At 46.1% G+C, this 22,780-nt stretch overlaps 2 protein-coding genes across 10 annotated transcripts in view; both read left to right on the forward strand.

The window, feature by feature from the left end:
• Nucleotides 1-6,577, forward strand: part of LOC120935999 (WAP four-disulfide core domain protein 3-like) — a 43,943-nt gene extending 37,366 nt beyond the window's left edge. For 2 of the 8 annotated variants that reach the window (XM_040348067.1, XM_040348068.1), the window contains exon 8: nucleotides 248-1,109. In XM_040348067.1, the coding sequence (XP_040204001.1) occupies nucleotides 248-401 (154 nt within the window). In that variant the 3' untranslated portion in view covers nucleotides 402-1,109. Of the gene's footprint in view, nucleotides 1-247; nucleotides 1,112-3,403; nucleotides 3,548-6,407 lie in introns of those variants that run through there. The other 6 variants (XM_040348064.1, XM_040348071.1, XM_040348070.1 and 3 more) reach the window with 6 other exon arrangements.
• Nucleotides 6,578-18,921: 12,344 nt separating this feature from the next.
• The window catches only part of LOC120936000 (antileukoproteinase-like), a 28,610-nt gene continuing 24,751 nt past the window's right edge, over nucleotides 18,922-22,780 (forward strand). The window contains exon 1 of one of the 2 annotated variants that reach the window (XM_040348073.1): nucleotides 18,922-19,110. In XM_040348073.1, the coding sequence (XP_040204007.1) occupies nucleotides 19,005-19,110 (106 nt within the window). In that variant the 5' untranslated portion in view covers nucleotides 18,922-19,004. The remainder of the gene's footprint in view (nucleotides 19,111-22,780) is intronic. The other variant, XM_040348072.1, reaches the window with a different exon arrangement.

Below are 22,780 nucleotides of genomic sequence, written 5' to 3' on the forward strand. Positions count from 1 at the left end.
CCCCCACGATGCTGGTGAAACCCGGGGGTGGGCAGGAGGTCCCCCATCGTGCCCAGGAGGGGAACACCTTGCTGCGGCCAAAACCACCGCTGTCTTCACTCCAATGAAGGCCACGAGGCTTCTGCTGCCGCTGCTCTGCCCCTCAAACCTGAAATGGCGCCAACACAGGACCCGGCGTGGGAGGAGTCTTAAGTACTCAGCAGACTCCTCCCACAAATACAGGCTAGCCTTCGGCCAGCCTTTACACATATCTCTATCTAATGCGCCTATCTCATTCCCAATCGGGGAGGTTTCGAGAGAGATGCGACCCTGCACTTCCCCTCCTCATCTGGAACCTTTCCCTAACTCAAACATTGTCCCTATCAGACAGGATACCTTTCCCTACATTACCCACTCCATAAAGCATGCCAAACCCTGGGGCCAGGGTCTTAAATAGACTGCCTAAAATGGCCACCAGAGTCACATGGGTGGCTAGTATCCAATCGGATCGCTGCCCCGGTGACTCGGGAAACCATAGAGGAACCCTGACTTCCCCTCCCTCTGCATTGCCTTTGTGGTTGATCGCCACCTGCAGTGGAGACCAAAGGCTGCACCTGCATACATGTCAAACTTCTAAAAGGTGCCTAAGTGGTAAACTAATACAGAAAGTGCTATAACCACTCAGGGAATATTTCAATACAAACAAATTAATTTATTCCAAAATAAAGCGCTTGTGCTTCATTCAATAATATGATTAAAAGTGATATAAGTCCATTAAAATGTCCATTAAAATGTGTGTATATGTCTATCATAACCAAGTGCTTGTTTTCCTCCTACACGGCAATGTCATATTCTGCTATTGTGCACTGCATACTAGTATATAAAGAGGGACTTAACTTTAAATGAAGCCCTTCAGAGGCGCGCTGACTCCGCTGACAGGGCTTCCATCTTCACCCAGTATTCTCTGATCAACTTAATGGCTGAGCCGCGATGACATCACTCCCATGCATAAGTGAGGGAGTGACGGCTGTGGCACAGCTCTCACAATTGTTGGCATGTCGTCCATTGAAAGCAAAGTGTGCATGCGCCAATGCGCTACACAAGTAAATATTTCCTAAACGGTGCACATTTAGGAGATATTTACAGTATCTACAGGTAAGCCTTGGCTTACCTGTAGGTACAACATAAACAAAGAGGATTACTACCACTTTAAAGACTTTGGGGCCAGATTCACGTAGGAGAGCGTATCTTTAGTTGGGCGTAGCGTATCCTATTTACGCTACGCCACCGCAACTTAGACAGGCAAGTGCAGTATTCCCCTAGCACTTGCTCCGTAAGTTGCGGCGGCGTAGCGTAAATCGGCTGGCGTAAGCCCGCCTAATTCAAATGTGGAAGAGGTGGGCGTATTTTATTAAAATGAGCCGTTTACCCCATGCAAATGAAGCGCCGATCGTACGGCGCATGCGCGCGCATGCTCAGTATCACGTTGAATTTACTCCATAAGATACGCCAGGCCCAATGCCTGTGATGTGAACGTAACCTACGCACAGCCCCATTCACGTACGACTTACGTAAATGACGTAAAAAGATACGCTTGCCGACATCCATACTTTGCATTGGCTGCGCCTCATATAGCAGGGGTAACTTTACGCTGGACGTAAGCCTAACGTAAACGGCATTAGGGGGCGCAAGTATGTTCATGAATCGGCGTATCTACCTAATTTACATATTCAATGCGTAAATCTACGGAAGCGTATCTTGGCCAAATCTATGCGTAACTGATTCTAAGAATCAGCCGCATAGATACGACGGCTCACATTCGGACTTACGACGGCGTACGTGGAGATACGCCGTCCTAAGTCCATTGTGAATCTGGCCCCAGATGTGTAACTTAAAATGTGGATCTTCCTCCAATTTTCACATAGAGTTGATGTATTGGTGCAGATCCAACCTTGCTGAAAGCAACACCAGGAATGTACTGGTTGCAGCTGTAAAAAGTTTTTGGGGAAAAATTGTCTGACAACTTAGGGTCTGTATAAAGAGCCCCTGTAGGATCTGGTAATCTCAGAACAATTCACATTTTTCATAGGGTTTCCCTAGTATCAATGCCAGGTCTGGTTGTGATTGCGCTGCAGGGTTGGAACCCAACATAGAAGTAAGAAAATGTCAAATTTGTGCATATTGTAAAAAGTGTGACCTGGGGATGCCATTGCTCTGTTGGGGCATAGAGAATGGCAACAGTGAACAATGTGGGTCCAAACTCTTTGGAGGTTACCTTTATCCATTTGACACCACAGACTAAAAGCTAGAGACTACGACCCTTAAAGGATTGCAGGACAGGATGTTAAGGGCATTAACAGAAGTATTAGGCCCGAGATCTTCAATATCTTCCCCTCTCCTTCCAAAAGGTCGGTGTGTCCCATAAGAGCATATTGAGTTTAATGTGAGTAAGGAGAGCATCAAGAGGTGTATGTATAAATCCCAAAATGGACAATGGCCCAACCATTTATGACTTGGGAGCCATGTTGCTGTATTTAGAAGTGTTGTTAGTCCAACATCCTTCATACTGTGCCAGGCTGACTAGATTATATAAGCTGAGGTTGGGTAAATTGGCCCCTAAGTATACTTTGGGTAGCTGTAATAAAAAAAAAACAGTTCTATCTGACTCTGACATTTAGGTTACAATCTTAGGTCAAGTCCATTATAACAGAGGGTAAAAACATTGTCCATGTCCACCCTTGGCCGCCCATGACCTTATTGCCAGTTTGCCAGTTTTCCTTCCTTGGACCACTTTTGGTCAGTCCTGATCACTACAGACCGGGAACATCCCACAAGAGCTGTTGTTTTGGACCCAGCCTTCTAGCCAATATAATTTGTCCTTTGTCAAAGTCACTCAAATCTTTACGCTTGCCCATTTTTTTCTGCTTTTAACACGTCAACTTCATGGACAATATGTCAGTGGTCAACAAAGTAAAGTCCGCAAGCATATGATTTGCTTATCTGAATGCAATTGATGTGCCGGCATTTGGGCATGTACGAAAAAGCGGAAAGCCACACATCGCCAAGCCCATGGAGCTTGGCCAACTTTATTGATCTAGCAGGGGTCAAAACTTGGTTGTTGCCAGACCAATAAAAATTCAAGCTCCATGCGCAAAGTGGAATGCAGCGACACATTTTTCGTATGTGGAATTAGGAGGGAAAGTGATGAGCTCTTAGGTGAGAATAAGAGAAGCACAGGATCCATGGGCAGTTTTGAGGATCAACCTACGAGCATGTGCTTTACCAAACCAGGTCCAATAATTGTCTACATAAAGAGCTTTATTTTCTGCATCTGTATCCTCTTTCCATATTTCTTGCAGGTTCCTGTAGATCTGGAAATCCTGGGGTAAGGTATTATTTCATCTGGCTGTGTTTTGTATTGCAGTAAAATCTGGAACGTGCCCAATTCCTGTTACAAGATGTGCTTTTCCCCTACCGCCACCGAAGTGTAAGAGTGACAGTGACTGTCAAGGAAAGCAGAAGTGCTGCACCCCAATGTGTGGTTTTGAATGTACCGATCCTGTGCCATGTAAGTTACACCTGCCAGTCAGTCTATCTATCTATCTATCTATCTATCTATCTATCTATCTATCTATCTATCTATCTATCTATCTATCTATCTATCTATCTATCTATCTATCTATCCCATCGATCTATTTATCTATCCCATCTATCCCGTCTATCTATCCCATCTATCCTGTCTATCTATCCCATCTATCTATTCCATATATCTAGCCTATCTATCTATCTATCTATCTATCTATCTATCTATCTATCTATCTATCTATCTATCTATCTATCTATCTATCTATCTATCTATCTATCTAAGGTATGTCCTTATTGTGTTGAGTCATAAAGAGGGTATAGAATCACACTCAGCAAGAAATACAGTACATTAAAAACAACTACATATCTAAAATTGAATGAAGTACAGTTCATAAACACATAGAATTAGAGAGTATAAAGATATATTCTAAAGAGTTCATATATGTATCACCTTAAAAAGAATGTAGCAACACATTCCAGTTACCCATGTATGCACTCCGTGTAAAGGAATAAGGAGTATAGCAAAGGTTATAAATAATTACAATGATGATAGGCTAGAACAAAGGTGGATCCTGTCAATGCTCAACGTGTTTCGTGTAAAGACACTTCATCAGGAGAAGATGCATCCGCTGGTCTGTAAAAAACAGTTAGATACCGATAAGCTCTGGTAAAAACTCCAGCATAAAAAAAAGCTGAATAGAACATGTTATAATTTAAATACTTACATGGGACTGGAAAACAGGAGTATGTGATACAGCAATTGATAGGAGCCGCTAGGGTAGGCCATCTGTCTCGGGAGCTGAGTAAGCCACACAGTGCACGGGGTAAATGGCCAAACACAAGATCCACAGGAAAATAGGTCCTCCATATGAAGAGCTCTTGTATGATAATGATGAACCAAGTGAAGACTAGTATCCAGTGAGGGGCGTTTTGTTGAAAGGAGTGAAAGAGGACAAAGGTAATAAGAACCATAGGACCATATTCAAACAAGTGAAGCTAATGGTACAAAGTACTGTATTTATTGGCGTATAACACTCACTTTTTTACCCTGAAAATAGAGGGTAAACTGTGCCTGTGTGTTATACGCAGGGGGCTGTGGAAAGTATTTTTCCTGAAACTTCCCTCTTAAAGTTAGGGTGCGTGTTATACGCCGATAAATACGGGTATATAAGGCAGACATATGTATAAAAACCAGAATGGGTAAAGAAGCCAAGAAATGTGCGCAACACAGAAAGACCTAAAATGTACCAGAATAGTTACCTCCTGTGTAAATATATCAAGCGACATGTTGTGCAGAAAGAGTAGCGTGGCCAATGGTGCAGGTAGAGGCATTAACAGTAGAGCGTGCTTAATAGGCATCCAGCCTGTCCGCAGGTAACCTCCAGTGTCACGCTAAGCCTGATAGAGGAGGAAAGGAATCCCCCTCTGGGCGGCACCACCGTCCGTAATGGCGCCAAAGGGCTCCCCCTATGTATCAGCCAGAGCGTGGAAAGGCACCCACGTCATGACGTCAGAGTGACGAATTGCGTGAATCATCTGGCGTGACGCCGAGGCGCAGCGAGCAAGCCCGCCCGCTTCCCCACCCCCTGAAGTGAGGAGGAGAGGGGAGGGGGAGAGCGCCGGTTACGCATCATAGCTCAACTAGGATTACCTCAATTAGAAAAATACTGCATTGTGGCCACTAGATGGAGCTCACGATCATAGGAAATAAGCGTATTGTACAAAATAGGCTGAGAATTCATGACAGCTGGGAGAATAATTTAGCTATTTATACCAGCATATTTTTTAAAATAAACTCTGAGTCAGATGACATACAGCTTATAAGAACAGGTTGCAGTCTCAGCTTTTTCACCATTTGAAAATGACTAATAGGCTAAGCATGGTGAGCTAAGAGCACTATATGCACATAAAATAACAATCAACAATAACAATCCCTGCTCCTCACCTCCTACTATTGCAAGAACCTAGAGAGATTGGCGTACCGCATGCTGGACAATGGCTAGGGCTATATTTGCCTTCCCAAAGCCTCATCACCTGCCTTCCCGAGAAGAGAGCATTTCACTGAATTCCCCATTGATGATAATCCCATCCCGGGCTTGGTGGGTTATGGTGTATTGAAGCAGTTGTTGGTGGTGTTGTTTGGTTCCATAAACATCTACCAATCACTTGATCTGCCTGCTGGTTTAGGCCCCATGATCACGAGAAGCAAATGCAAACACATGTAAACTCAAGTTTTTAAAGGCAAAAACCGGCGTTTAAAACACCCGTTTTGCAGCAAATTTTGCGGCGCTTTGACGCGTTTAGCAGCGTTTTACCGCGTTTGCGGCTATCAGCGTTCATAACAAAGACATTGTAGACCCTCCAAAAGCTTTGAAACGCAAAAACGTTTGCGTCTGAACCCAAAATTTTGCGTCTGAAAAAACGAGCCTAAACCCAACTGCTTTAAAACGCAAAAAAAACGTGAATGTGTGCATGGACACATAGGATAACATTAAATGTGTTCAATGGCAGTTGAAAAAAATGCCCAAATGCCTCTGAACTCGAGTTTACCAGCGTCTCATGTGCATGGGGCCTTACAGTACAGCAAGATAGCTGTTGGTAAGAATTACTATACCAGGTCTACAACTTTCCACAGGGGAGACAAAAATAAAATATGATAAAACAGTTCAACAACGGTCAATTAAAAAACCCATACACATGTAACACACAGAAATAAAACATAAAACACAGAACTTCCAGAAAGGAAAACCCAGCCCAGCCAATTGAAGGTCCTTTCCTTTTCCCTTTCCTTCTTCTTAAGCGCTGACTCACCAAACTGCAATAACTTGTATATGTTTTTAAAGGATGATGCTTCCGTAGAAGAAGTCTGAAGATTGGAGAGATCCTGGAGTCTATCATGCTGCGCACCAGAGACACTTCTACTGTGGCCATAATGGATTCCATGCAAATGTCTTGTTTTCTTCATGTCAGCAATACAACTGCTTCTACTTAATAAAGATTAAGAATGCTCACATTTTTATGTAGTGTTATTATTAGTTCTAGGTGCAGAAAACAACCTCCAAACATTTTGAACATTAAAGGAGGCTGTTTTTGAAAACAGTTAATATGAAAATGAGGTCTTTAGAATGGTCCCGGACCATCATTAGGCCCCGTACACACGACCGAGGAACTCGACGTGCCAAACACATCGAGTTCCTCGTCGAGTTCAGTGTGGAAGCCGCCAAGGAACTCGGCGGGCCAACTTTTCCCATTGACTAATGAGAAAATAGAGAACATGTTCTCTTTTCGGCCCGACGAGTTCCTCATCGGCTTCCTCGCTGAAAAGTGTACACACGACCAAGTTTCTCGCCAGAATTCAGCTCCGACCGAGTTTCTGGCTGAATTCTGCCGAGAAACTCGGTCGTGTGTACGGGGCCTCAGTCCTTCTCTGCTGTGGTGTTTCTGCCTGGCTGTGGAATACAGGTTCTCCAGAAAGCTGACCCCTTTGAGGGCTCATGTAGACGGACCTGGTGTTCCTGCTGAACATTAAACCCAAATCAACATTTCCCCTAATTACTTCAATGGTGCTATGTGGTTGGCAGTTCTGGGGCTGTGTTTGACCTGCTTTGTGTCTCTGGATGCAGTACATCCTATTGAAGATTCCTTTGCATTGCAGACAAAGAAGGGCAAACACAGCCCCATGCCATACCTTTCATGTTCTCTGATATTGTTTTTTAATACAATTTGTCTATAGCCTTGATGTAGAGAATATATGAAGACCCCCTATAAGGTCCCCCAAGTAGGTGTATGACTTTTCATGCGAGGCGTTCCTTTACCCCACACTCAAACACATCCATCCTGAGGAACCAACATCCTGCCCAGTACCTCCAGTCAAGCAGACCTCAAATGTTTCTTGCTCTTGTAGCGCTGGTCTCCCAATGAGTCGGGTGCTATTGTGAATTTAGGGGTGTCTGAGCCAATAATTATTCTATGTAAATTAGCCTCTGTTCTGGCTGTGGTTGTGCTCGGTAGAGATTTTCCCCTGTTGCCTGTAGGTGGCGTTACTGCTTCAGGCCCATGTTGGAACTCGGGCAGACCTTGGTGTGTTGAGTGACCATTTTCGGCAGCGGTTCAGTGGGAGTGGTGCCCAGCTGTGCATGCTAGGAAGGGGTACTTAAGAGGCAGACCCTTGTGACCCTCCTGGTGCGAGGTGAGTGTAATTTCAGTCTCGGGACCACATTGGTCTGAGGCTGTGCTTCTGTCAAGAAGGCCCAGGTATGCTGGCTGTGGTCTGTGGTTCTACGAGGATCCCAAGCTGTCCGTCCAAGTGGAGGAAGCTTCTTAGCGAAGGAAACTGGGGGAGGACCTGCCCAGGAGGAGACAAGCAAGGCAAGCTGATGTCTCGGGATAGGCCCAGTAACCTTGTTAAGGAAAAGGGATCCACTATGCAAATTGTCTTACAGTCCTCCGGATTGGCTTAAAGGCTCTTTGGCTGTAAGGCAGGAAGTTCGGGACTTTAAATCCTGTGGCAGAGGATTCCTGACTATCCATTCTGTGTTCCCAGACGGTCTGTGGCAGAGACTATGGCCCGGATTCACATACATCGGCGCATATTTATGCCGCCGTAGCGTATCTCTTTTACGCTACGCTGGCGCAGCGCAGAGGCAAGCACTGGATTCACAAAGCACTCGCCCTTAAAGATACACTGGGCTTCCTCGGCGTAAGCCAGCGTAGGTGGAAGTGGCCGTGAGCCATGCTAATGAGGCGTGACCCCATGCAAATGATGGGCCAAGCGTCATAGAAGTACTTAAAATTAACGGCGCATGCGCCGCCCTGTGGCCGCATCCCAGTGCTCATGCTCAGAATCACGTCGAAGCAACTGCCTAAGATACGTTGAATCACTGCCTACGACGTGAACGCCTAGTCATATTCACGTACAACGTAAACGACAAAAGATATGACGGCTTGTGTTCCCTGGTCCATACCTTTGCATGAGTTGCACCTCCTATATGGGGAATAACTTTACGCCGGACGTACGACTTACGCAAACCGAGCGAACTGAGAGGTAAGGTGCAAAACTCAAAATCTAAACCAGCAGCTTCTACAGGGGTAGTGCTACACTCTGTTCATACGTGACAGTATAGAGCTGCGATTAGAGAGGGACAATCTGAAAACAAACAGGCCCAGATTCAGATACAATAGTGTATCTGTCGGCGGGCGTAACGTATTTTAGATACGTTAAGCCGCCGTAAATTAGGGCGCAAGTTCCGTATTCAGAAAGAACTTGCGCCCTAAGTTACGGCGGCGTAATTTTATCGTCAGGCGTAAGTTTATGTGCAATTAAATAGCCCACATGCAGTAACAGCAACTGCGTTTATTTGCAATCAAATAGCCCATGTGCAGTAACAGCTAATGCGTTTACGGGCAAAAGCACAGCAAATGTGCAGTAAGAGCGACTGCGTTTATGGGCAAAAACACAGCAAACATGCAGTAAGAGCGACTGCGTTTATGGGCAAAAACACAGCAAATGTGCAGTAAGAGCGACTGCGTTTATGGGCTAAAAAACAGCACACGTGCAGTAAGAGTGACTGCGTTTATGTGCAATTAAATAGCCCACGTGCAGTAACAGCAACTGTGTTTATTTGCAATTAAATAGCCCACGTGCAGTAACAGCTAATGCGTTTATGGGCAATTATATAGCACACGTGCAGTAACAGCAACTGCGTGTATGTGCAATTAAATAGCACACGTCCACTAACACTGAGTACTATGTTTAGGTGTAAACTAAACACTATGCAGGCAATACAACACGTTAGAGCACTGCAGCTAGCACAATCTACTGCCTAACAATAGGAATAGCTGATCTAGCTAAGCTATACAGTGTATAAATATATGTACAACGCTAGGATGTATATATATCCTCTACACACTGTAAATTTAACTAAACTGACTAGCCTGCCTGCTCTACCTATCTATCTATCTATTTGGTAGAAAAGACACTGGGCCAGATCCACGTACCTTTGCGCCGGGCGCAGCGTATCTAAGATACACTACGCCGCCACACCTTTCTTTTTTTTTCGAATCCTCAAAGAATTTGCGCCATAAGTTACGGCGGAGCAGTGTATCTTTGGCAGCGTAATGGCGCGCCATTCAAATCTCTGTGATGGGGGCGTGTTTTATGTAAATACGTCGTGACCCGACGTAAACAACGTTTTTTTTAACTGCACATGCGCCGTCCGTGGGGGTATCCCAGTGCGCATGCTCGAAATTAACCCGGAACAAGTCGATGCTCACGGCGGTGACGTCATTCTATGCAAATCCCTATTCGCGAACGACTTACGCAAACGATGTAAAAAATTCAAAATGCGAGGCGGGAACGACGGCCATACTTAACATTGAGTACGCCACCATATAGCAGCTTTAACTATACGCCGGAAAAAGCCGAATGCAAACGACGTAAAAAAATGCGCCGGCCGGACGTACGTTTGTGGATCGCCGTAACTAGCTAATTTGCATACTCAACGCGGAATTCAACGGAAACGTCACCTAGCGGCCGCCGAAAAATTGCATCTTAGATCCGACGGCGTACTAAGACGTACGCCTGTTGGATCTAGCCGAGATGCCGTCGTATCTTGTTTTGAAGATACAAAACAAAGATAAGACGCGCAAAATTTTAAATTACGCGGCGTATCAAGAGATACGCCGGCGTAATTCTTTTGTGGATCTGCCCCACTGTGTCTCTATCTATCTCTCTCTCTCTAACTGTCTGACTTCTTCTCTTTAACAAAGCCGGAACACACTACACGCGGTCGCCTTGCAGGCGGCCTTATATAGTGTGGGGCGTGTACTAAACCCCCTGAGCCATAATTGGCCAAAGCCACCCTGGCTTTGCCCAATTATGGTTCTTTGTTTTTTGCGCGCTGTGATTGGCCAAGCATGCAGGGTCATGGTGCATGCTTGACCAATCATCAGCGCGCAATGCCGCAGTGAATTATGGGCCAATGCGCGTCACTCGAATTTGGCGCGAACGACCCATTTTGTTCGAAATCCGTCGAAAGTACGAACAGACGATGTTCGAGTCGAACATACGCTCGAGTCGAACACCAAGCTCATCCCTAGTGTTGAGCTTGGACTCTGCGCTGTCATATCCTGAATGAAGAGATTAAGAAAAGAAAAGCATCTTGGGACGTTTATTTCCGACTGTTGGGATTTCCCCTCAAGCTAAATCATTCGGAGCTACAACTACTAGATGGCTGTGAAGAAAGAGCAGACTGCCGGAAGAACCTATAAAAGGGGCTGGTCTAGGCCTAGCTCGCTCTTGAATCTCTGAGCATGGTTTATGCGACTGTGTGTGCTGCGGCCGAGTCACGGCCTGTGCGGAAGAAGTCAGAGGGACATTTTTGGACAGCATCATCTTATTGTCTGACGGCAGCCTGGACGCCACCCCTGTTGCATCTATCCTGCTTTTGCACCAGTGAGCCACGGCGTTGTGCGATGGAGGTTGGACGCCATCCCATGAGCCAGGATCCTGAAGGAGAGCCTGTAAATTCACGGTCATCATCACCAACATCATCCATTTGCAGTATTTGTGTTATGCATGGGAACGTACCTTGTTGCCAGAGCCTAGTTTGCAGGAGGAGGCCTCTCTTACAGCCCTGGCTCCGGAGCTGCTGGAGTGGAGACAGCAAGCTCGAGAGCGCAGCGAGGTAGGAGTGCCTGGTGATGGCAGCAGTCCGGCACGGTCGGTGGTCCTTCAGGATGGGCTGGTGCAGGAGACAGCGTTTGCAGACGTGGAGGATCAGCGACTCTGGAGCAGGCACGGGAGCAGAAGCTGGTAAGGCAAGCCAGGTTAGGTGCGGAGCAACAGCTGGTATCAGGGTCAGACAAGCCGGGTCAAGCAGGTAATCAGATGGTTAATCTTGTAAACTTATAAGCGTGGTCAGATTCAGGCACAGGGTCTGGCAATGGTGGGCAGGAGAGCAGAGTCAAGGCAATTTTTATCCGCTGGAAATCGGTCGGCCCGAAATATATCCGTGGATAAATATCCGCTGGATCGTACACACGAGAGGATCGATCCGCTGAAATTGATCCGCGGATCGGTTTCAGCGGATAGATCCGCTGGTGTGTACGATCCAGCGGATATTTATCCACGGATATATTTCGGGCCGACCGATTTCCAGCGGATAAAAATTTCTTAGCATGCTAAGAAATCTATCCGCTGGAATCGGCTCCAGCGGATCGATCCGATGGTCTGCACAGACTCACCGGATCGATCCGTCCAAACACATCCCTCGCATGCGTCGTAATGATTCGACACATGTGTGGATATCCTTATATGACACCGTCGCGCACATCGCCGCGTCATCATCGCGGCGACGGCGCGACACGTCACCGCGGACGGAATTCTGTGGGGGTTTTGATCTCCTGGTTAGTACAACCAGGAGATCAAAATCCGCCAGAGGATTTATCCGCGGATACGGTCCGGAGGACCGTTTCCGCGGATAAATCCTCTCGTGTGTACCCGGCATCAGAGTAAGCCAAGGGTCGGATTGGAGAGGTTCGGGTGGTCAGACAGAGCCGGGTCGGTTTAGGTAACAGGTTCAACAGGTCATAGGTTTACAGGTACAAAGCTCCAGATCAGACAGCAAAGTGTCACTGCTGGCTTTTTAAAGGCAGACATGGCGCCAATCGCACACTAACGTGCACGCGCATGCTGGCGCATAGGAACAGACAGCTGCTGGTTCTGGGCATTGGTATGCGTGTGCATGCGCGCACGCTGGAGCCTATTGGCAGGTCCCTGACAATTGGTGAGTGGGCACCTGCCCACCCATCCACATAGACACTGTATACAGACACCATTGTCCCCATTCATCTTGCTGTTACCTATAGAGCTGAAGGATAATCCCATCCACCCACATAGACATTGTATACAGACACCATTGTCTCCATTTATCTCACTGTTACCTATAGAGCTGAAGGATAAACCCCTCAATCCACATAGACACTGTATACAGACACCATTGTCTACATTCATCTCACTGTTACCTATAGAGCTGAAGGATAAGCCCATCCATCCACATAGACACCATTGACTTCATTCATCTTGCTGTTTACCTCCACCCCCCCCCCCCCCCCCTCACCATAAGGAATTGCCTTTACTGTGCTCATAGAGCTTAAATTTACCTAGAACTTTCCAAAAGAGTAGGTTGAATTGCATTATAACTAATTGTTGTTTAATGTTTATGACACTTCATTTATTGCTTACACCCGTGGGTTGAGGAACAAAAGGGAGTGGTCTGACATAGCTGAAACCCATTCCTCTGCCCTTCTGTTGACTGAAGAGTTATTATACAGTGTGAGTTTATATAAAAGGAAGAAAAAAGAGTGGGAACCTGAAGGATAGTTAATTGGTTAGGGGTGCCACTCATGAACATGGGCAGGGTGTGTTAGCACAGCATAGGAATATTCAAAACAAAAAATGTACGCACCCTGCAGAATAAAGATTGATGTCTAATATTCTTGTATCTCAAGGGCGTTTCTGGATGAATAGCATTGATAGTCAGACTGACTTGAAAACAAAGTGAGAGTTAATGTTGTCACACAGTTGGCATCATAAATACAATGAAAAAAAGTATAACAGTTCAGTTCAGTGTAGATAAAAATATATAGAATAAATGGTCAAAAGCTGTACCAGGGGCGAACTGACCATTCGGGCACTCGGGCACTGCCTGAGGGCCCCATGTCCCTAGGGGGCCCCATCAGGGGACAGTATGTAAAAATCTGTGTTTTTTTAAAAATCCCAAGATTATAGCTGCCCCGCATCTCCAGTACCTTTTCAGTGTGTGTATGTGTATTCTGCGTGTATATATACTGTGTGTGTATACTGTGTGTCTGTGTGTGTATACTGTGTATGTATACTGTATGTGTGTGTGTATACTGTGTGGCCCCATAATCTATTGCCTGGGGGACCCCATAATCTCCTATTTCCCGGGGGCCCCATAATCTTCTATTGCCGGGGGCCCATTATCTCCTATTTCCCGGGGGCCCCATAATCTTCTATTGCCGGGGGCCCATAATCTCCTTTTGCCTGGGGGCCCATAATCTCCTATTGCCCGGGGGCCCCATGAGTTGTCAGTTCCGCCCCTGTATAGCTTATGAAAGTGTAGCGCTCACCCCTGAAGGAGCCGCTGGTTATTGAATGCAGGGGTCAAGTCCTGGGGGAAAAAGTGTGGGAACTTCCACCCACGATCCACTCCCCCACCAAAAAAAATAAAAAATTATTTGCTCATATGCATAATTACTAAACCGCATTTGTTTTTTGTTTTTTCGATCCACTGTACCTTAGTAATCCTTTATGTTACTGGCCGCTTCCTGTATATGGATTCATCGGGTAGTGTGCGGGTATTCCCTCACTTCCTCAATGCCGCAATGTCTTCTGGGAGCTTTTGTCATTGTTCCCAGGAGACATTGCGGAGGTCTGGCGCGAGTTATCGCAGGATTTAGAAAGAACTTGCTCCCAGGAGACATTGCGTCTTCGAGGAAGTGACAGAATACCCACACACTACCCGATGAATCCATATACATGAAGCGGCCAGTAACATAAAGGATTACTAAGGTTCGCCTGCCCCTGATAGTGACTCGAGCTGGGCATCGCCGCTTTGTAAAGGATTGGCTTGGGCGGCTCGGCTGCTCTCGTCCTGCAAAGGGAACTGCATTCCTGCTGTGAAAAAAGTGCAGGAACTCCGTTCCCACGCGTTCCCGCAGGACTTGAGGCCTGGAATGGGATGGCAAATTTACCTCACGGCTCTCTCTCTCTGAATGTCTAGGGATGAATGATGCACACAGCAGCAGTAAAGGAATGTCCACGAATAAATGTCTTTTTTGGGCACTTTATTACCCAGCCGGGTAAAAACGGTTAACAGGTGATGAAAGGGATAGAGGTGAAAAAGGAGAATCGCAGATTCAGGCTTAGTACTTGGAACAGTCCTGTTCCTAGGTATAGCAGCTTTTCTTACACCACTCCTGCCTGAGTGGGTTAAGCGTGCCCAGATAGGCCTCTCTCACTGACCTAGCAGCCGGAAAACACCGCTCGAATCTCTCTAGAACAGAGTCTCTGCCACAGACCCCTTTTAATTGAATGTCAGAATGGAACCTCTGCCACAGGCCCTTTTAGATGAATGTCAGAATGGAACCTCTGCTGCAGACCCTTTAAGATGAATGTCAGAATGGAACCTCTGCCACAGGCCCTTTTAGATGAATGTCAGAATGGAACATCTGGTTCCAGCCACACCGGAAGAAGACCACACAAAATGGCGTCTGCTTCATAAGTACCCTCTCCCAGCATGCCCAGTGAGGCCTAAACCTCACTGAGAGAACACCCCAACCTCAGCTCCACTGCTGCCACCTACCGCACCGGGGTGGGAAAACACCCCAGCGCGACAGAATGAGCCCACAGCACAGCCAATCTGAAGCAGAGACCCTAATCAATTGTTTGAAATTGGAATCAGAGTCACTTACACTCTGATTACCCCTAAATTTCTACAGCACTGGTTACCTTAAAAGTAACCAGGCGCTACAAAAGCATGTGTGCTTAATGGCTCCTGCCTTCTGTCCCCATCCTGTCTTGTCCAAAGAGACGCAGCAAGGCTACCTCCTAAAGTTTATGTAAAGTTTATGTAAAAACAGCAACACAAGATATACCAAATTAAATCAGTGTCCCAATGTCCACTACACAGTACCCCTCCTCCCTACTAACCAAATGTACCTAAAGGTAACTAAACCAACTCCCCATCTGATTTCCCCCACTCCCCCCAGAAAGAAACCACACCCACTTATCCCCTGAAACCCTTACTCCTCTGGAGCAGCGGCCTCCCTGGGGAGCTGAGACAGCGAGCACTCCAGTCTCATACTTGATTCTGAGCATGCGCAGTTTTTCTCCCCTCGGAAAAGCATACACACGACCTGTTTTCCCGACGGAAAAAAGTCTGCCGGGAATCCTGACGAGAAAAAAGAAAGCTGGTTCTCTTTTTTTTTTCTGCAGTTTTCTCGTCGGGAAAACTGCGATGGAGCATACACACGGCCAAAAGCTCTCAAGCAGAAAAATAAAATGAAATATAGTGTAGGGCCGGCATGACAGTGTGAGAAAGTTGAAGCAACTATGGAGTTAAGGATTGTAGGTGGAGAATGGGGGGAGGTGGATTGGTTGAAGCAACAGGATGAGGAGGGGTTTGTGGTAGTTAGTTAAGGGATAGGTGGGGTCTCCTGGACAGCAGAGAATGGACAGGTGACAAGCAGGCAGTTTACCACCCACCCTCCCTGTGTTTTGTTTTCTTTGGTTGGTTTGCTTTATCTCTTTGCAGGTGCAATATGAGCAAAGGACGTCATGGCAGCTGATCGTGTGGCGGTGGTTGGTCTTTTGACGGTGGAAGAAAATACGGTTGACATGGAAGTGTGGGGGGCTCATTGGTGGTATGTGTCCCTCTGGTGTATTCCAGTTACTAAGGTTAGCTGGAATAAGGTAATGGTTGTACTGCGGATGTGGGTTGTCTCCGAGCTGGTGTGTCATTGCTGGAGGCCTGGTATGGTAAAAGGTCCCACAGTGTTACAAGTGGAACAAGTTGGAATTTTGGGGGCCGTCATAAGACCAACAGGCTGATAAGTTGCTTTTGTTAATAAAAAGGCTGCTATGGCCATTTGTACTCCAATTCATGTGTAGTCTCATTAATTTAGTTAATAACAAGGGGGATTAGTGAGTACTCATGGTAGACACAAAACAAGGTGGGACACCTTATCTACACTGGTCATGGGTATGTTCATAAAGCAAACAGCGATGTGTATCCTCAATGGTGCTGTAAGTGCATAGTGGCGAAGTTCTACCTCTACAGGGACCTATCTACATGTCAGGTGGGAATGCGAGAGGTTTCCGCCCCTTTTGGACCCAGGTATTTCAATGCTATAACAAAATTTACGATGAATTGTTGACTACCTCTCCTAAGATTGACCTTCTCTTTATACTTCCGGGATCGATTGCCTCACAGAAGCGGACCCTCCTCCGCTTTTTTTATGTCTTCAGCCAGACAGCTCATCCCGTCCTACTGGAAGTCAACCACCACTCCTCCCTTGTCACATTGGGTCTCGATTATGAACGACACTATGAGAATGGAGGAGATGCTGGCCCTTGACAACGACACCTTTGATAAATATAAACCATTGTGGCTCATCTGACTCCACTTCTCCTCCTCCGATACTCTTGCAAATATGTTGTTAACTCCGACATGATCATTCTTGCATGTCCCATTACAATGGGACGGGCTGGGTTTGTACCTCAGGGTCCCCCCTCCCCCAGCAGTCCCTTAATTACCCTTCCTTGATTATCTCCTTGGCAGCTCCCACACTTTTCTCTGATCTCTTCTTGCTTACTTCTCTTTTGTCTTTCTTTTTTTTTCCTCTTTTGCCTTCTTTTCCTCCTTTTTCTACCCCTCCCCATTCCAGACTCCTGACCCCCTATTTTCATTTTCTCTGTTCTTTCTTTTATTTTTGCCATTCCCTCCCACAATTGTTCTACATGGTGATAGGCAGGGCCTTTACAAAAAAAAGAATACAGGAAAAATATATAAAACAAATTATAAAAAAAAGGGGGGGTAGCCATCCGGGGCCCTGGGGAGCTCTATGCCCTTTAATAATAAAAAAATATATATATATATATGTATTTATTCTTATAAAAAAAAGGGAGCCCTGGGGACATCTGGGCCCTTTAATAAAAATATATATATATATAAAAAAAAGAAAATAAATAAAAAGAAAGAAAAAAAATATATAAAAAAAGGGGGGTCCTCCAGGCCCCTGGGGACCTCTGCGCCCTTTAATAAAAAAAAAATATTATATATATATATATATATATATATATATATATATATATATATATATATATATATAATAATAATAAAAAATATATATATCAAAAATATTTTTTTTTTTATAAAAAAAGGGGGGTTGTCATCCGGGGCCCTGTGGACCTCCGGGCCCCTGGGGACCGCTGGGGCCATTACAAAAAAAAAGGGGGGGTTGCCATCCCGGCCCCTGTGGACCTCCGGGCCCCTTACAGGTGTACTGCCTGTACCCCCCTGATGGCGGCCCTGGTGATAAGAGTTATGCTGTGGGCGATAGCCATTTGGCTGACTCACCACACAAGCTTACCCGTGACTGTTTTCAGATTGTAACTCTATAGACTGTTCTATGTATACTGTGTTGAAATACCAATAAATAAATTTTCAAGCCTAATATAGTCCATCAACCTATTGAATATTGATTTAGTAAGTGATTAAGTACTTTGGTGTACAGCAGCTGCAGGAGATTGAATTATTTCTTAACACATAGCGCAAGTATTTTTATGCTTTTTATTAAAGCGGTAGTAAACCGGAAAAAATAAATAAAAATAAAATTGGAGCCCTGCAGGATAATAGCATACTGTGCATTGCATACTAGCACATTATGAAATACTTACCTTAGAACAAAGCCCTTCAGCCAGGGTCGTAACCTCCATTTTCCTCCTGGCTCCTGCAGCGGCTGAAAGCCCTGCAGGAGCCAGAAGAAAAGTGGAGGCGATTGGTTCTTCTATATGCCGCCTCGCCACCCCTCCTATCCAGCCTGGTGCTATATGTATCCACAATGTTGACAAGAGACAAGCAGTCGTTTGTAGCTAGAACCGCCAGCTCCAACTCCTAGCTTCACCCTCCCAACTCCGGCTCTCGCTTCTTGCCTCCAGGCTTCTCCTACCATCGGACATGGTAAGAGCCTCCAGTAGTGCGCTGCCACGGCTCCACGGCGCTTCCATCTTCACCCGGTCTTCCTTCTGGGTTTGCAGGCTTCAGCTGTTTGACTGGCCAGGCCGCAATGTCGTCACGTCATCCTTTGAGAGCACAGTGCGCATGAGCCGGTGATGTCACCAGCTTTTACTGTAGTTAATATCACCTATACAGTGCCTACAGGTAAGCCTTATTATAGGCTTACCTGTAGTTACAAGTAAGCCATGGGGGGGGGGGGGGGATTTATTACTACTTTAACTGCAGTAAAGGAAATTTAAGTCACTCACTTGCATGTGAAGTCTATCAGAGCTGTGAAACTCCAAAGATTGCCTGGACAGAAATGCAACTCTTTGGATTACTAAGCGTTTTTTTTTTCACTTATCTATTGTATAGGAGTAGGTTCTGCCTGTTCTTAGTGCCTCCCTTCCTTCTTCAATATAAAAACCCAATTAAAGTCACCTATGGCATTATAAGGACCCAGTTATGCAATAAGAATTTATCTAAGTTGCAAAGTACATGAGAAGCTTTTTCTTTTGCAATCATCATTATGTGAGGTTCAACCCTGTTCCTGGTGCCTCCCTTCCTTCTCCCTCATATGGTCTATATAAAAGCCTTGTTATCTCACGGAATTCTCAGAGAGATTTATAGGAATTGAACATGTCTCCAGAGACCGGATCCCTCCTGCTACTCCTCCTGTTATGTGCGGGAGTCACTGCTGTCAATCTAACAACTGCAGGCCCCACCAATGATAAAGAAGCTTTGGGTAAGTATTAAAAATAATGTAAAATATGGGTAATGTGTATGTCTTGGATATATTAGCCTCTTGATGACCTCCTCCCAGTAGATGTACTGTGAGTGGGCGACCCTATACGCTGTGGTGTACTTCCTGGTTTTCGCTGCTGACCCGTGCTGTGATTGGGCACAGCATGAGTTTTGCATCAGGTTTCAGCCAATCACAGCCAGAATTCTGTGTTTACAAACACACACAACTCTGTGTACACTGAACAGGTATCTGCCTGTTTCCTCTCCCTGGAAAACAGGGAGAGGAATCAGCCAGATCTGTTAGTAAAAGAAACACACATTACACAAATTACACTTGTTGGTCACATAGTTAACCCCTTGATTGCCCCTTGATGTTAGCCCCTATCTATAGCTGTGTAAATTCTAGCATATATTATAGTTTGTAGACACATTGGCCCGGATTCACAAAGCACTTGCGCCAACGTATCTCGAGATACGCTGCGTAAGTGCAAATATGCGCCGTCATATCTGTGCGCCGGGCCCACAAAACTAATATACGCCTAAAAACAGGCTTCATTCCACCGACGTAACTTGCCTACGCCGGCGTAGAGTGGGCGCATATTTACGCTGGACGCATGTGGCACTCCCATTGATTTTCTATTCAAATATGCAAATGAGGAAGATACAGCGATTCACGATCGTACTGCGCCGACGCAGGCTACGCGATGTGCGCGTAAGTCGTACGTCCGGCATAAAGTTAAGCCCCATAAAGGAGGTGTAACTCAGCAGCAGACATGCAAAGGTCTGCACCAGGGAACACAAGCCGACGTATTTTACGTAGTTTACGTTGGACGTGAATATGACTAGACGTAGGTTACGTTCACGCCGTAGGCAGTGATCCGGCGTATCTTAGGCAGTTGTTCCGACGTATTTGTGAGCATGCGCACTGGGATGCGTCCACGGGACGGCACATGTGCAGTTGGTGATACGTATCTTTCTGGCGCTCGGCCCATCATTTGCATGGGGTCACGCCTCATTAGCATGGCTCACGCCCACTTCCACTTACGCCAACTTACGCCTTGGAAACCCAGCGCAGTTTTGGGAGGAAGTGCTTTGTGAATTCCATGCTTGCCTCTCTGCGCTGCGTCGGCATATCGTACAGGAGATATGCTGCAGCGGCATAAATGTGCACCGCTGACTGTGAATCCGGGCTTATAACTTCCACACAACCTAATTAATATACACTTATTGGATTTTTTTTTTTTTACCAAAGATGTAGAAGAATACATGTTGGCCTAAATTTATGAAGAATTTCAATTTTTGTTTGTTAAATTTTTTGGATATGTTTTATATCAAAAATAACAAAATATATATTTTTTTCAAAATTGTTGGTCTTTTGTGTTTATATAATAATAATAATAATAATAATAATAATAATAATAATAATAATAATAAAAAACTCAGTGATGATAAAATACCACCAAGAAAAAATTAAATAAAAAAAAGTGGCTGAGTGATTTCAAATTAAAGTAACACTATGCAGAATAGCAAAAAATGGTCTGCTCATGAAGGGGGTAAAACCTTCTGGAAATCAAGTGGTTAATATAGCAATTCAAATGTATTTAAAATGCAATTAAAATGTAGACAAATCTATTATATTTCTAAAGAGAGTTGTGCAATGTATATACTCATCAATCATCAATGAGAACGGGTGCAAAACCTTTTTGCAATACTTTTTTAATTTTGTTCCTCTGTAGGGATGGGAACAGTTTAGAGCGGTGATGGTCAACTTACTTGATATAAGGGGCCTTAATTACCCATCAAACCATCAAGGGGCGCACATCATATTCAGTTAAAGCGGATGTGCCATGGGAAAATAATATTAAAAGCCAGCAGCTACAAATACTGCAGCTGCTGACTTTTAATATTAGGACACTTACCTGTCCTGGAGTCCAGCGCCGATCGCAGCAGAGGACGAGCGATCGCTCGTCTCTCTGCTGCTCCCCCCGCCATCCACGCTGAGGGAACCAGGAAGTGAAGCGCTGTGGCTTCACTGCCCGGTTCCCTACGGTGCATGCGCGAGTCACGCCGCGCCCGCCGATTGGCTACCGCTGTGTGCTGGGAGCCGAGTGTTCCCAGCACACAACGGGGGGGGGCGACGAGATGTGACGGAATGCCCGTCTTTTGCCCGAGAATGCCGGGCCGGAAGTGGGTGCAGATACCTGTCTTTAGACCCCCTCCCCCCTGAAAGGTGTCAAATGTGACACCGGCGGGTTCCGATCAGCGGGACTCCACTTTAGGGTGGAGAACCGCTTTAATGTAATGTTACAGAAAGCTGTCAAAGAATGCAAATGTGTTATATGGGATGGTCCAGATCCTAAGAGCATGCTATATTACAGGCATCAATAAATGGGGGACTGTGGTCTTGATGTGGACCATGTCACTGTCCCATGTTCCCACCATTTAGGAGCTTTTTCCTCCCCCGGCTGACATGCTGTCATCCTCACAGAGCCGACAGTAGGAGGCAGGAACGTTGGAGGGTGGGAGCTGCCCAAGGTTACCAAACAAGTCATAGGTTGCTAGTATGAAGGGTGGTCCTGGTAGACAATCAGTTTCTTGCAGTTTCCATCCTCCATTCAGACCTGCTGTGCCTTCCGTTCTCCACCGTACCTCTCTGTAAGATGGACAGTGGGGGGGGGGGGGCAAAATTAAAGGGGGCTAAGCACACAAGTGTAAAGGGGCTGAGAGTGGCCCCGCCCTCAGCTATATAACAGCTGTCATTGAGAAGAAGCGTCACTCGGTGGGAGCTTCTCATGAAGGCGGAGCTGTTGCGTTTTTAATTGGATCACCGGCTGCGAAGCCGCTGAGAGTCAGTTAACCACTTGGACCACGCCAAGGTTAACACAATTTAAGGTATGTAGAAAAGAAGGAGATGCGCCAAACTCAGGCCTGTCGCTACAAGGCAGGCAAACCAAGCAATTGCTTGGGGCCCCGAGCTGGCCTGGGGCCCTAAAAAGGGCCCCTGCCACGCTCCCAATATGCTTCAGCCGCCTGAACGCTCTATAGAGAGCCTGCAGCACTGCTGCCTTGAGTTGTCACTTCCCCTTCTCTGTAGCGTGGCCAAACTCCTCTTCCTTCCTCCTGTCAGTGTGGACTCTGGCTGGAATTCAGTTTCCTGTTCCTGGCCGGACTGACAGGAAGTGCACACTGACTGCTCACTTCCTTTCAGTCCGGCCGGGAACAGGAAACGGAATCTCCTGCCACACGGTATGGACCCGGTAGGGGGCATAAAAAGAACATAGGGAGGGAGGGAGTAAAAAGAACATGGGGAGGCTTTGCGTGCATGTGGGGGGGGGGGTTGGTGGGGCCTCCATGTCCATTTTGCTTGGGGCCCCCAAATTCCTTCAAACGGCCCTGGCCAAACTAAGTGCAGTATGCAAAAGTTTAATTAAAAATTATGTCATAAACAATAAATTGGTTACATTGGCTGGCCCGACTCCCCACGTCACTTCCGGTGTAACGACGGCACGCTGCGCTCCACGCTGGAACGCACGCCGCTCTGATGCAGCATCCACGGTTCCCTGTTCTCCTGTGGCTCCCCGAGGCTCCTGAGACCCTGGATTTTGATTACATCCATCACTTGTTGCTGAGAATTGCCGGTTTGAACCCTCGGATTTGCTGATGATACCCTG

This window comes from Rana temporaria, chromosome 4 (genome assembly GCF_905171775.1).
Source record: "Rana temporaria chromosome 4, aRanTem1.1, whole genome shotgun sequence".
NCBI lineage: Eukaryota > Metazoa > Chordata > Amphibia > Anura > Ranidae > Rana > Rana temporaria.